At 63.5% G+C, this 12,271-nt stretch overlaps 1 protein-coding gene across 2 annotated transcripts in view; it reads left to right on the top strand.

Moving 5' to 3' along the window:
• SBF1 (SET binding factor 1) overlaps nt 1-12,271 on the top strand; it is a 28,026-nt gene that overhangs the window by 698 nt on the left and 15,057 nt on the right. For both annotated transcript variants that reach the window (XM_030320993.1, XM_030320994.1), the window contains exons 2-19: nt 5,728-5,813; nt 6,155-6,292; nt 6,527-6,685; nt 6,771-6,881; nt 7,476-7,581; nt 7,696-7,828; nt 7,905-8,013; nt 8,107-8,220; nt 8,334-8,411; nt 8,833-8,946; nt 9,023-9,151; nt 9,235-9,333; nt 9,439-9,643; nt 9,723-9,835; nt 11,155-11,304; nt 11,619-11,687; nt 11,766-11,924; nt 12,002-12,267. In XM_030320993.1, coding sequence (XP_030176853.1) covers nt 5,728-5,813; nt 6,155-6,292; nt 6,527-6,685; nt 6,771-6,881; nt 7,476-7,581; nt 7,696-7,828; nt 7,905-8,013; nt 8,107-8,220; nt 8,334-8,411; nt 8,833-8,946; nt 9,023-9,151; nt 9,235-9,333; nt 9,439-9,643; nt 9,723-9,835; nt 11,155-11,304; nt 11,619-11,687; nt 11,766-11,924; nt 12,002-12,267 — 2,338 coding nt within the window. The remainder of the gene's footprint in view (nt 1-5,727; nt 5,814-6,154; nt 6,293-6,526; nt 6,686-6,770; nt 6,882-7,475; nt 7,582-7,695; nt 7,829-7,904; nt 8,014-8,106; nt 8,221-8,333; nt 8,412-8,832; nt 8,947-9,022; nt 9,152-9,234; nt 9,334-9,438; nt 9,644-9,722; nt 9,836-11,154; nt 11,305-11,618; nt 11,688-11,765; nt 11,925-12,001; nt 12,268-12,271) is intronic.

Here is a 12,271-nt window from a genome sequence, read left to right as displayed (position 1 = left end):
TGCAGAAGAGGGCTGGGATTTAAGGAGTACTTCATGGAGAGGTGGTGTTTGAGCCGTAACTGGGAGAACTTCAGGAGGCGATGTGAGGAGGAGAGAGAGGAGCATTCCTGGCAGAAGGCCTGCGGTCCTCATGTCTGCAAGCCAAGCCCTGGGTGGGGGATCGTTGTGGTGACTGGTGCCGATGTCCAGGAGGTCCATGCCTAGGGTCACTGCCTGTGTCTGAGAGCCCTTCAGCCCAAGGGGGTAGGAGAAAACGGAGCCTGACAATGACATCAGCAACAGCCATGGAGACAGTGGCTTGGGGAGTGCGCTCCGTGTGCCAGGCCCTGCACAGCCCTTTGTGTGTGCGTGATCTCATTTCTTCCTCCGAGCAGCCCACCAAGGTTTCCTTGCTCTTCCCTTCATTCATAAGGGGAGTCAGGCGAGAGGCTGATCGCCTGGTCTGAGCCCCCACAGAGGCTAACCCAGAATGAAGCTGTGGGCTCAAATCCCAACGAGGGGACGGTGCATGTCATCAGGGGAGGCTTGTGTAGTCAGTGGGGCTTACCCTTGAGACTGAAGGTGGGGTTGAGCCCCCCAATCCGTGCTGCTTCTCATCAGCCCAGTTGCCAGTGTCATCACCCAGGACCCAGACTTTTCTCTGCTTCTTGCTGAGACTACCTGCTGGACCCCGCACACTCCAGACCCTCCTCAGTGCTCTTTTAGTCTTCGCTCCTCTTCTCTGCTCCTGTCTGTCCAAGGATCCATCCCCTGACACCCTCAGTCGTGAGCGTGTCTTCCTTCAGAGAGGGAGTTTTTGCAGGCAAGAACCAGTTGTCTTCATCTCCCAGTCTGCACGCGTCAGGCTCGCTGTCGGTGTTGTACAGGCCCACAGAGAGAGAACTGTCTGTTCCGAGGTGCATGTGGGGGGCAGTGAGGAGGCCATGCCAGCTGGAGCACAGGGGTGCATGGGATCCAGGGAAACAAAGCTGGCCAAGGGGCTGCCCCAGTGTGAGGGGCCCTGGGCTGGGTGCCAGGGCAGGAGCTACACGAACAGAGTGGGCTTGGAAGCTGACAGTGCGGAGAGGGGTGTGTGAAGGGTCTGGGGAGGCAGATACTGCGGACAGAGGCCAGGTGGTGGCAGGTGAATTAGGGAGGGGAGAGGTGGCATGACAAGCTGGCTGTGACACTCGGCACCCCTGGCACCTGTGGTCTCTGATGAAGACAGGGGAGACAGCTGGAACCCATAATTCCTGCTCACCCTGAGTGTCAGGAAGGAGGGATTCCCAAGCTGTCCACTGCAGGAGGGGTGGGGGCCATGGAGCTACCTAACCACTGCCTTCCGTGCGGGAGCTGGTCAGTTGCTGGCTGGCCAACCAGCCTCAGGGCCTCTGTTGGCAGGACTGGTGCATCGCTGGGAAAAATCAGCCCACAGCCTGGGACCCTGGCTGTAGACCTGAGGGCAGAGTCAGGTGGTAGGAGTACTGCTCGGGGGGGGGGGGGGGGCTGGGGGGGAGTCAGTGGTACCTGCTTTGCCACTTCGTAGCCCTTGACCTCAGGCCAGTCTCCCAGCTCTCTGCACCTCGGTGTTTTCATCTGGAGTTGGAATGAGTCACATAGACCTCCCAGGCTTCCACGAGCATGAGGTGGACACAAGTGTGAAGTTCCAGGAAATGATGGATGCCTTATTAATGATGAGCAGCAGGTGTGTGCGCACCCATAGGCATTGGCACAGTGGGCACTTCTGCTGGAGGTATAGGAACCTGTGTGCTGGCAGGCCCAGGACACCAGGGCAGGGATGCAGCGTCTCCTGGGTTCAGTGGCGAGGATAGGAGTGGTGGATGTCTTGTCCTTGGCCTGGATCTAGACATCCCATTTGGAGTTGGGGGATGCAGGGCCTGGATGCAGGGGTCCCGCCTGAGGGAGCATCTGCTTTTATGGTTGCCACCTGGTGGATCTCTGTAAGCAGGAGGATGGGGAGGGGGCTGGACGGAACCCCTACTTTCAGAGTGCAGACCCCTCCCTTGGTGAGTCAGAGCTCCTTCACTGAGGACATGGGTTTAGCACCTGCACCCTGGGCCCAGCTCTGGGGACACTGTGGGGGCCAGACAGATGGTCCGTGCCCAGCTTCTGGCCTCGGAGGTCCCTGAGAGCGGTCAGCTGATCTCACACAGCGTGGCTAGCGCCAGGGTGTGTCTTTGGGAGCAGAAGACACTCTTGATCTGACCAGGCAGCTGGTCTACCGGGGAGGAGGGGCTGGACCCCTGCTGGTGGCCCTCTCCCTGCCCCCATCCCAGCATTTGAGAAGAAGACCTTCTGTCCCATGGTCTGGCCTCTTTCAGTCCTGGCTGTGCTGAGCGGGCCACATTCCTGGGCCCCGTCTACTCTCTCCACCCATGTTCCTGCCCTCTGGAGCAGGTTGGGGCTGTTTGGAATGGCCTCGGCTGATTTCCAGCCCCCACCCCGGGAGCCAGTCTGGTCTGCCTGGGGGGAGGTTGGGGAGGACCTCTGGAGAGCCTCAGCCCCTCGCACGTCCTGTTGCCGTGGCCGGTGGGATGGCCTGTGTGTTGGGGTTGGGTGGGTGGAACAGCAGGAAGGTCCCGTCCTTCCTTCACCCTCTTCCTATAGCTGAGCCAGTCCCACCCACCCGCGTGCGCTGCGGTGTGTGGAGGGACGGGCGGGGCAGCAGAGGAGGCTGCCATCCTCCCTTGCCTCTGCTCACAGCGCATGCTGGCCTGGGCCGGGCCTCCAGGCGTCGGAGCCTGGCACTGGTGACGGCCACTGCCAGCGGATGACAGAACGCGTGCTCTGTGTTCTCTTGCCCTGTGTTCAGGCCTGCAGCCCCCACACGGCTGGCTGCGGGGACATGGTTGCAAGAGGAAGTGCTTGTCCCCATCTGCGTCTCAGGGGACTTTGGTGCCCTTCCTCTTAAGGCTCCCCGAAGAGTCCCGCCCCGGGACACCTGATGGTGCTTGTTGGATTAGTTCTATCCCCGAGGCCTGAGGGGATGCCCTCCCTGCTATCCCGAGGTGCAGGAAGCTTGGTGGGGCAGGGAACTCAGCCACTGCAGGTCACCTCCATGGCCACAAGGGCTCAAGTGGGTGGGGGACACTGAGAGGCATGGCAAAGTAACCCCCCCCCCCCCCGCCTCCTGTGCACGCCAGCAGCCGAGTTGGGGCCTGGCCCCTGATAGCACAAAGCTGAGGTGTGGGCTGGGTTGCAGGGAGGGTTGCAGAGAGAGCAGGGGTCAGGGCCTCTCCACGATGTGCCCTTCCAGGAAGGGCTTGCCTGTCCCGGAGCCCCCGGGGCTCCGAAAGCTGCCCTGCACTTCTGACCCAGGAACCTGTTTGCTTGTGGGGTGTGAGTGGGCCTGGGTGTGGGGGATGGCCGTGTAGCTGGCTGTATGTATTCAGCAAGCCCTAATTAGGCTGCGGTCTGTGCCAGGTACAGGTGTGGCCACGGACACAGGGACGTAGTTTCTTGCTTATGGAGCTCCCATCTGGCCCAGCCAGCAGGTGCATCAGGAATCACGGGGCGGTGTAGTGGAGGGAGGGAGGTCCTGGGGGTCCGACTCTAGGCCCCAGGCTCAGGCAGGGTGCAGAGAGCTTCCTGGAGGAGGGGGCACTCTTTGGGCTGAGACCTGAAGGGCAAGTTTAGGGCCATGATGGTGCCAAGAAGGAGCTGGGGCTGGGGGGATGCTTGCTGGCATAGGCAGTTGGGACAGCTCAAGGAAAGCCTCCGGTTGGTTCTTCAGAGGGCGGAGCCCTGCAAGTGGGAGTTGATGTTTCACAGGATGAATGGGGTGGGGGTGGGGGGGGGTGGACAATGGCCAGTTACATTGTCTGCTTCCCTGGGGGGCGAGGCTGCTGACAGCAGCCCTCCAAAGGCTGCCTGGCCTTGGGATGGAGGCTGTGGGGCAGAGGCTGCTGTCCCCATCTGCACACACCCCCTCTTCCTTCCTCCGCCCACTGCCTCGTGGCAAGAACTGGGTGAGCCCTGGGTGCCAGCCAGGCCTGGGCCCAGATGGTGATTTGGGGCTGCGCACAAGTGAGCCCTTGGGGGAGTGGGTGGGGAGAGAAGCCGTGAGCTGGCGTGGACCTGTTGAGGGTGGCCCTTGGGAGTGGGCCTGGAGGGACCCCAAGGGGCTTTGTCTCAGTGGGCCACGTGTGTGTATGTGTGCTTTTGTGTGGATAGGTATGGCCCAGCAGACACACCTGTCCCTCTTCCCTGCCTCCTGTTGTCTGCCGCTTCTCTTCAGAGTGTCAGGAGGGGGAGGGGAGCAGGAAACTGAGGTTTTGTGAGTCAGAGTCACGGCCCTCCATCGCCCCACCGCCACCTCCAGCCCAACAACCAGCCTGCTGCCGACCTCCTTGGCATTGCCTCTGTGATCTGGAGGGTGGGTGGTCTCCAGAGATCGTAGCCCAGCTCCTCTGCTGTCAAGGTCCTGGGGTCTGCTCATCACTGCCCAGGGGTCCAGGCTGGTGCCCAGGCCCCTGGCTCTGCCTGTAGCTCCTGTGCACATTCAGGGCGGACTGGGCTGGCTGGTCTGGGGCGGAGGGAGAGGGGGGGCTGCATCCATCAGGCCCTCGGAGGTGTGCACCTTGGCTTTCAGGGCCTGGGGGCAGGCCCTCAGAGAAGCTTCGTGCGAGCGCCCTCTCCTTCCCCGTTTGCTCCCGCTCTTCTGCTAGTGTGGGCAGTAGTGTTAAAGCCGGTCTGTGCGGGGACCTGCATGTCACGTGTGGGACATGAAGGTAGGGAGGCTTCTGTCTTAGCCTGCTTTACCCTGCTGCTGCGCTGGGTGGGAGTTGGAGGTGGAACAGGGGCCTGTGTCCCTCCTCCACTGACCTGAGGTGAGTGGCCCCCTGACACGGCCCTCATCATGCCTCTTGGTTTGGTTCTCCAGGGGTGAACAAGAGGTAGGGGCCTCTGACCCCACCAGTGTAGACTTGAGCTGGGAGTTGTGCCCAGGGCATAGAGAGGGGGAAGCAGACCTGGGCCTCCTGCCCCCAGACCTCCTCCCTGGCCCAGGGCACCCAGGGCTGCACAGGCAGGGGATAGACCCCTGCAAGTTGCTAGATCCCCAGCACTCAGGAGGGCCCTTCGTTAGTGGGTGTCCTGAGACCTGGTCTCCATCCTTCCTGCCACCCCTCTCTGGGTCCTGTGCTGGGCCTGTCCGTCTCGGAGGCAGTGGTGTGAGTGGCAGTTCAGGCCTGGGTATCTTCTCCTCCGGCTCAGACAACAGGTGTGAGACCCCTGTGCCTCTTGAGTGGGCCCAGAGCTGGCAGTGAGGTGGGTGCCCACTGTCATCATGGTGCTCACTACCTAGCAGGTTGGAGGGGGGGGCAGTCCTGGGGACCAGGTGTCGAAGCTGGTGGTTGGCTGTGGAACCGTCCAGAGCTGCTCTCCCCTCGATGGAGGGCTGACCTGCTGGTGGGCGGCTGGGGGTATCGACGTGTTGGGAAGGGGCTTCTGTGCCTGGCCTGGCCCAGCCCACGGCTTTCAGGACTCCACATCCCATGCCAGGGGGTTCTCTCCGTGCACTCTGGTAGCCCTGGCATCTGTGGCCACCTGGGGGTCCTCCCGTCATAAGATATTTTTAGGGAAATGATAGGTCTGGGAGTGGAGGCTGGTCTGATGCCAGATGAAAGCCAGGGTAGTAGGATGTGTCCATCTGTGACCCTCGAGGCCCCCGACTTGGTGGGCGTGCAGGAGGTGGTGGGTGCCCTGACTGCCTGCTCCTGTCCTCAGGGAGTGGGGAAGGCCAGGGCCAGATCCTGCAGCGCTTCCCAGAGAAGGACTGGGAAGACAACCCGTTCCCCCAGGGCATCGAGCTGGTGAGTCGGGGGTGTTGAGATGGGGGTGGGCAGGCCGGCACTGGTTTTCCCCGGGACTGTGAGGAGCCTGCGCAGGGCCCAGCCCCCGCCACGCATAAGGGGACATCTGAGCTGCTGCGGGGGGAGGAGGGGGGAGGTCCTGGGCTTGGCTGGCAGGGTACGTGGTGCCCACATTGTGTCATGTCGTCCTTCCCTCGTGATGGCAGAGACCATGTCCTGCGTCACAAGGTTCTCTGTGCACGCGGGGAGACCAGGGGCCGTGACTTCCTTCTGTGGGGAAGGGCGAGGTGACCCTCACTGAGGTGAGCTCACTGGTGACCCCCACCCACCCTTCCCTGCAGTTTTGCCAGCCCAGTGGGTGGCAGCTGTGTCCTGAGAGGAACCCACCAACCTTCTTTGTCGCTGTCCTCACCGACATCAACTCTGAGCGGCACTACTGCGCCTGCCTGACCTTCTGGGAGCCGGTGGAGCCCACACAGGTCATCTTGGGGGCTCTGGGGTACAGCCGCGAGGGGTTCCGGCTGTGGCCACCACCCTCTGCCTCTGTCCAAGGCTGTGTCTCCCTGTGTGTGGCAGGTCCTGGGGCCTCAACCCCACGGGAGCCGGAGTTCCCAGAGGGCTGGTCCCGTCTGAGTCACTTGTGTCCTCCCCCTGCCTCCCCCGGGCTCGTGGGACCTGCCTGAGAGCTGGGCAAACGGGGCTTCTGTCCACAGGAAGTGGTGTGCACAGAGGACACCACCGAGAGGGAGGAGGAGGCGGACGAGGGTGGCCCGGTGCAACTCTCCCCTGTGACGCCTGGCCCACCTGGCCAGCTGTTCGCACCAAAGACACTGGTGCTGGTATCTCGACTGGACCACGCGGAGGTGTTCAGGGTGAGGCGAGCACCCGGGGCTCGAGGCCGGACACGGGGTGCCCCCGCCGGATGTGCCGCCATTCTCCAATCTGTGGTCCTTGCAGAACAGCCTGGGTCTCATTTACACCATCCACGTGGAGGGCCTGAACGTGGGCCTGGAGAACGTGATCGGGAACCTGCTCACATGCATCATCCCCCTGGCTGGGGGCTCACAGGTGGGTCTTGGGGGCAGCTGCTGTCCACCCAGAGCAATGGCCCTTCAGGTGTCCCAGGCCACGAGCATGCGGCCTGTGTAGGCACTTGGAGTCCTTGGGCACTTGGGCTCAGCATGGACACCGTCCTGCGTCTTGGTGCTGCCGTCACCTGTCGTCCCTTCTCGGCCCTGCCTGCTCGCCTGTGTGTCCCGTGTCTTGCCTGGCTCCCCACCTGGCATCTGTCAGTTTCTGTGTCCTCTTGCTCCTTGGGTGTGCCTGTCTTCGGATGTCCGCTTATCTCTCTGCTCCCTGGTCAGTATCCCTACGTGTGGGTGCGTCTAACTGTGTTTCTCTGCCTGTCTGTCCTGTGCAGCTGGACTCTGTTGAGGATGGAGTGGTATGGATTCTTTGTTCTTCTGCCCACCCAGGCCCCCACCCTGCCCCAGTCAGAGGCCCTGAGTTTTCTCTGCAGCACTGCTCAGGCCGCCGGGCCAGGCGCGGCCTTTCCCTCATGTTATGCCGCCTGTCCTGGCCAGTCTCACCTCAGCCCATGGAGCTCCGGGCTGACACGGGTCTGGTCGGAGCAGCTGAGTACTGGCCCCTCTCTTTCCACAGAGAACCATCTCTTTGGGGGCTGGTGACCGGCAGGTTATCCAGACCCCGCTCGCCGACTCGCTGCCCATCAGCCGCTGCAGCGTGGCCCTGCTCTTCCGTCAGCTGGGTGAGCCCGGGCGTCCCCAGCCTGCACAGCCCTCCCTGTCCTCTCCCTGGGGGCTGGCAGTCAGAGGTGGGGTTCTTACAGCGCCGGCCCTCCACGCCTGTGTTTTCTCTCAAGGCATCACCAACGTGCTGTCTTTGTTCTGCGCCGCACTCACCGAGCACAAGGTGCTCTTCCTGTCCCGGAGCTACCAGCGCCTCTCGGACGCCTGCCGGGGGCTCCTGGCGCTGCTGTTCCCCCTCAGATACAGGTGCCTCCGCTGCCGCCTCGCCCCCTCCCCGGCCCCACCCCCTGGACCCCCTGGGCTGAGCCCTGGTCTGTTGCAGCTTCACCTACGTGCCCATCCTGCCGGCACAGCTCTTGGAGGTGCTCAGCACACCCACCCCCTTCATCATCGGGGTCAACGCGGCCTTCCAGGCAGAGACCCAAGAGCTGGTGAGGCCTGTGGCTTGTGCCTGCCTCTCCGTTCCCGGCCCTGCTGACTGGCTACGGGCCCCTGACCGCTCGCTTGCTCCCTTTGGTCCCCAGCTGGATGTGATCGTCGCTGATCTCGATGGAGGGACGGTGACTGTCCCCGAGTGTGTGCACATTCCACCCCTGCCGGAGCCCCTGCAGAGCCAGACACACAGTGTGCTGAGCATGGTGAGGCGGGACCGGTGGCTTCGGGGAAGCTGAGGTGGGGTCGCTTGGCAGTAAGGGGACCGCAGAGCCCGGGGCTGGTGTGCAGCGGACCCCGCTCCCGTCTGCTGCTGCAGGTCCTGGACCCGGAGCTGGAGCTGGCAGACCTCGCCTTCCCACCGCCCTCAGCCAACGCTTCTTCCCTGAAGATGCAGGTGGGGGTCACTGCGGCTCCAGTGCGGGGGGGGGGGGGCCCACGCTAAGCCTGCCGCCTCTCCTCAGGTCTGCTGCCACCGATGGCCAGCGGGCAGGGCCAACCAAGCACCCTGTGCAGCCACCCCTTCTGGGCCGGTGGCAGGGGGCCGCTGGCGGGGGCTGTGTGTGTGTGTGTGAGTCCTCGAGGGGCCTGTGCGGGAGTGGCTGTCGACACTGGGTCTTAGAGGAGTCGCCGTGGCTTTGTGTGAAGGAAGGGTGGAGGGGCAGGAGGGGGCAGAGGTGCCTGGGAGGCCTGGGCGCGGCGTGGATAGGCGTGTTTGGTGCGCAGAGGTGGAACCTGGGGTGGGTGGAGGGCTGCCGCATGCTGGGGCTGGGGTGGGCCTGCGGCCTAGAGCTCACCCGCACTCACCTGCGCCCCAGGACAAGGAACTGCGTGCCGTCTTTCTACGGCTCTTTGCTCAGCTCCTGCAGGGCTATCGTTGGTGTCTGCACATGGTCCGCATCCACCCGGAGCCTGTCATCCGCTTTCATAAGGTGGGCCACGGGAGGGGGGGGGCGGAGGCAGGCAGGAAGTCAGTGCTGAGGCACTGACCCCCTGGTGTGCCCCTAGGCAGCCTTCCTGGGCCAGCGAGGGCTGGTGGAGGATGACTTCCTGATGAAGGTGCTGGAGGGCATGGCCTTTGCAGGCTTCGTGTCGGAGCGTGGGGTCCCTTACCGTCCCACGGACCTGTTTGATGAGGTGTGCCCCTGCCCCTGTGGGAGGAGCTCCCACCACCAGCTCCCTGCCTTGCCCGGCCTTCCTGACCCTGCCTCCTCCCCCAGCTGGTGGCTCATGAGGTGGCACGGATGCGGGCGGATGAGAACCACCCCCAGCGCGTCCTGCGTCACGTCAAAGAACTGGCGGAGCAGCTTTACAAGAATGTACGGCGGGTGGCACGGGGCGGGTGGGGTGGCGGACCAGCCTAGCTAGGTCGTCGCGCCTCCTGGCGTCAGGCCGCCTGCCCACACCTGCCTGTGTCCCCCCAGGAGAACCCATATCCCGCCGTGGCTATGCACAAGGTACAGAAGCCGGGGGAGGCCAGCCACCTGCGGCGGGCGCCCCGCCCCTTCCCCCGGCTGGATGAAGGCGTGGTGCAGTGGATCGTGGACCAGGCCACGGCCAAGATGCAGGGCGCACCCCCGGCCGTGAAGGCTGAAAGGAGGACCACTGTGCCCTCGGGGCCCCCCATGAGTGCGTAATGGGGAGGGGGCCCCTAGCGTGGCCCAGGGTGGGCACGAGGGCAGAGGTGAATGCAGCTTCTGCTCCCCAGCCGCCATACTGGAGCGGAGCAGCGGGCTCCACGGCAACAGCGCACGGCGGCTGGAGGTGGTTCGAAACTGCATCTCCTACGTGTTCGAGGGGAAGATGCTGGAGGCCAAGAAGGTGAGGACGGCTGGGGGCGGGGAGCCCCGGCGGAGAGCGCTGAGCCTGGGTCAGTCCACCTGCTGGCAGCTGGCAGGGGCTGGGCGGGCAGAAGGGGAGGAGGGGCAGGGGGACACCGGGTCTCAGGCTCCTTGCTTAGTGCAGCTGGACAGAGCCTGCCGAGGCGGCTCGCAAGACGGACCTTTCATCTCTTAGACGTCAGAACACGCGAGAGGTTTCTGCTGCTGGGTTCCTTCATCCTTCGTGAAAAGAGTGCAGGCCCACACAAGGCGTTTGTTTTGTTTTTTTTTTTTTAATTGGTAAAAACTGCCCTCTGTGGTGTTTGTGAACACCTTGGGTTTCATGACAGCCAGTTTGAATGTGTCTTTTGTTCACAGCGGCACAGTCTCCTGTGAGGGGCCTACAGGGTCCCTAGCTGTTCTACGAAGAAAAACAATAAGGGGCGCCGGGGTGGCTCAGTTGGTTGAGCGTCCAACTCGATTTCAGCTCAGGTCGTGATCTCATGGTTTATGGGATCGAGTCCTGCCTTGGTCTCTGTGCTGACAGCATGGAGCCTGCTTGGGGTGCTCTCTCTCTCTCCCCCTCTCCGCCTCTCCCCCTCTCCTTCCCTCCCTCCCTCTCTCTCTCCCTCTCCCTTTCCCTCTCCCTCTCCCCCTCCCCCTCTCTCTCCCTCTCCCTCTCTCCGTCTCCCCCTCTCCCTCTCTCCGTCTCCCCCTCTCCCTCTCTCTCTCTCTCTCCCTCTCCCTTTTTCTCCCTCTCCCTCTCTCTCCCTCTTCCCCTCTCTATCTCCCTCTCTCTCTTTCTCCCTCTCTCTCAAAAATAAACTTAAAAAAAAAAGAAAAATAATTAGAGAACAAGAATGTGACCCTTTGTGGCCTGCCTCGTGCTGAGCCGGCCACCAGCTCTGCATTAGGCTTGTGCTATTTGGACACTGAGGCCTGGCCGACAGAGGGGCCACAGATGTGGCAGCCGGTGTGTGCTGGAGCTCAGGGCCAAGGGGCCTCCTTGGCACATCTGTACACTGGCTTGTGAACACGTGGTGTCTCCATCTTCATGGGCTTTCGTGTGTGTGGAGGGCTGGGTCTGCTTGACGTGTTAGTCTCAACTGGGCAGGGAACTCGCGGAGTCTGGACACACCTGACCTGGACAGCTTCCAGAGCTCCTCTGTGCTTAGAGCCTGGGCTCTGGCCCTCCAGGTGCCCACTGCCCTCCCCTCCCGGACTCTGTGCCCTGTGCCTCCCCCGCCTTCCTCCAGGGCACAGTTGGACGTGTGCCCTCATCGGCTCGTGCCCCCAACCCCCGTGCTCCCGTGTCCCCAGCTACTTCCAGCTGTGCTGAGGGCTCTGAAAGGGCGCGCGGCCCGCCGCTGCCTCACCCAGGAGCTGCACCTGCACGTGCAACAGAACCGGGCGGTCCTGGACCACCAGCAGTTTGACTTCGTTGTCCGAATGATGAACTGCTGCCTGCAGGTGAGGCCGGGCCTCCCGCCTGGTGGCCATATGGCCATAAGGGTCAGGCCAGGCAGGGCTCCCCATTCTACCTGTAAGGATACCTCTCTTGGCAACGTTGACAGCTGGGGAGATCCTGGTCTGCGGTGGGGATGGCGGCTGGGGGAGAGAACTGTTATTGGAGGGGGTCTCCTGCCCTGAGCCCCTGGGCAGCCTCTGGGGAGCCGGTGCAGACGGACCGGGGACAGTGGTAGGAGTTGCTGCTCGGGCGGAAGTGCCAGTCGGGGCACAGTAGGTGTTGGGGGGTGGTTCCAGCGGGCTCACGGCTCTTGCAGGACTGTACCTCCCTGGACGAGCATGGCATCGCGGCCGCCCTGCTGCCCCTGGTCACGGCCTTCTGCCGGGTGAGTGCCGGGGCAGCCCCGGGGGTCCTTCCGCTGCCCCTCCTGCTGTGCCTGATGTCCCCCGCCCGGCCCCTGCAGAAGCTGAGCCCGGGAGTGACCCAGTTCGCATACAGCTGCGTGCAGGAGCACGTGGTGTGGAGCACACCGCAGTTCTGGGAGGCCATGTTCTACGGGGACGTGCAGACCCACATCCGGGCCCTCTACCTGGAGCCCGCCGAGGACCGAGACCACCTGCAGGTGCGCGGGGACCCCTGGGCCTGGGGCGTGAGGGCCAGCCCGGCCTGGTCCCGGCTCACCTGCGGGTGCCGCGGCAGGGTGGGGAGCTGTCTGCACGGGAGGACGAGCGCTCTGCCCTGGACGTGGCATCTGAGCAGCGGCGCCTGTGGCCGACCCTGAGCCGCGAGAAGCAGCAGGAGCTGGTGCAGAAGGAGGAGAGCACGGTGTTCAGCCAGGCCATCCACTACGCCAACCGCATGAGCTACCTGCTGCTGCCCCTGGACAGCAGCAAGAGCCGCCTGCTGCGGGAGCGCGCGGGGCTGGGCGACCTGGAGAGTGCCAGCAACAGCCTGGTCACCAACAGGTGC

The sequence above is a fragment of the Lynx canadensis genome, chromosome B4 (genome assembly GCF_007474595.2).
Source record: "Lynx canadensis isolate LIC74 chromosome B4, mLynCan4.pri.v2, whole genome shotgun sequence".
Taxonomy (NCBI): domain Eukaryota; kingdom Metazoa; phylum Chordata; class Mammalia; order Carnivora; family Felidae; genus Lynx; species Lynx canadensis.
This window is presented reverse-complemented; position numbering and strand designations above follow the sequence as displayed.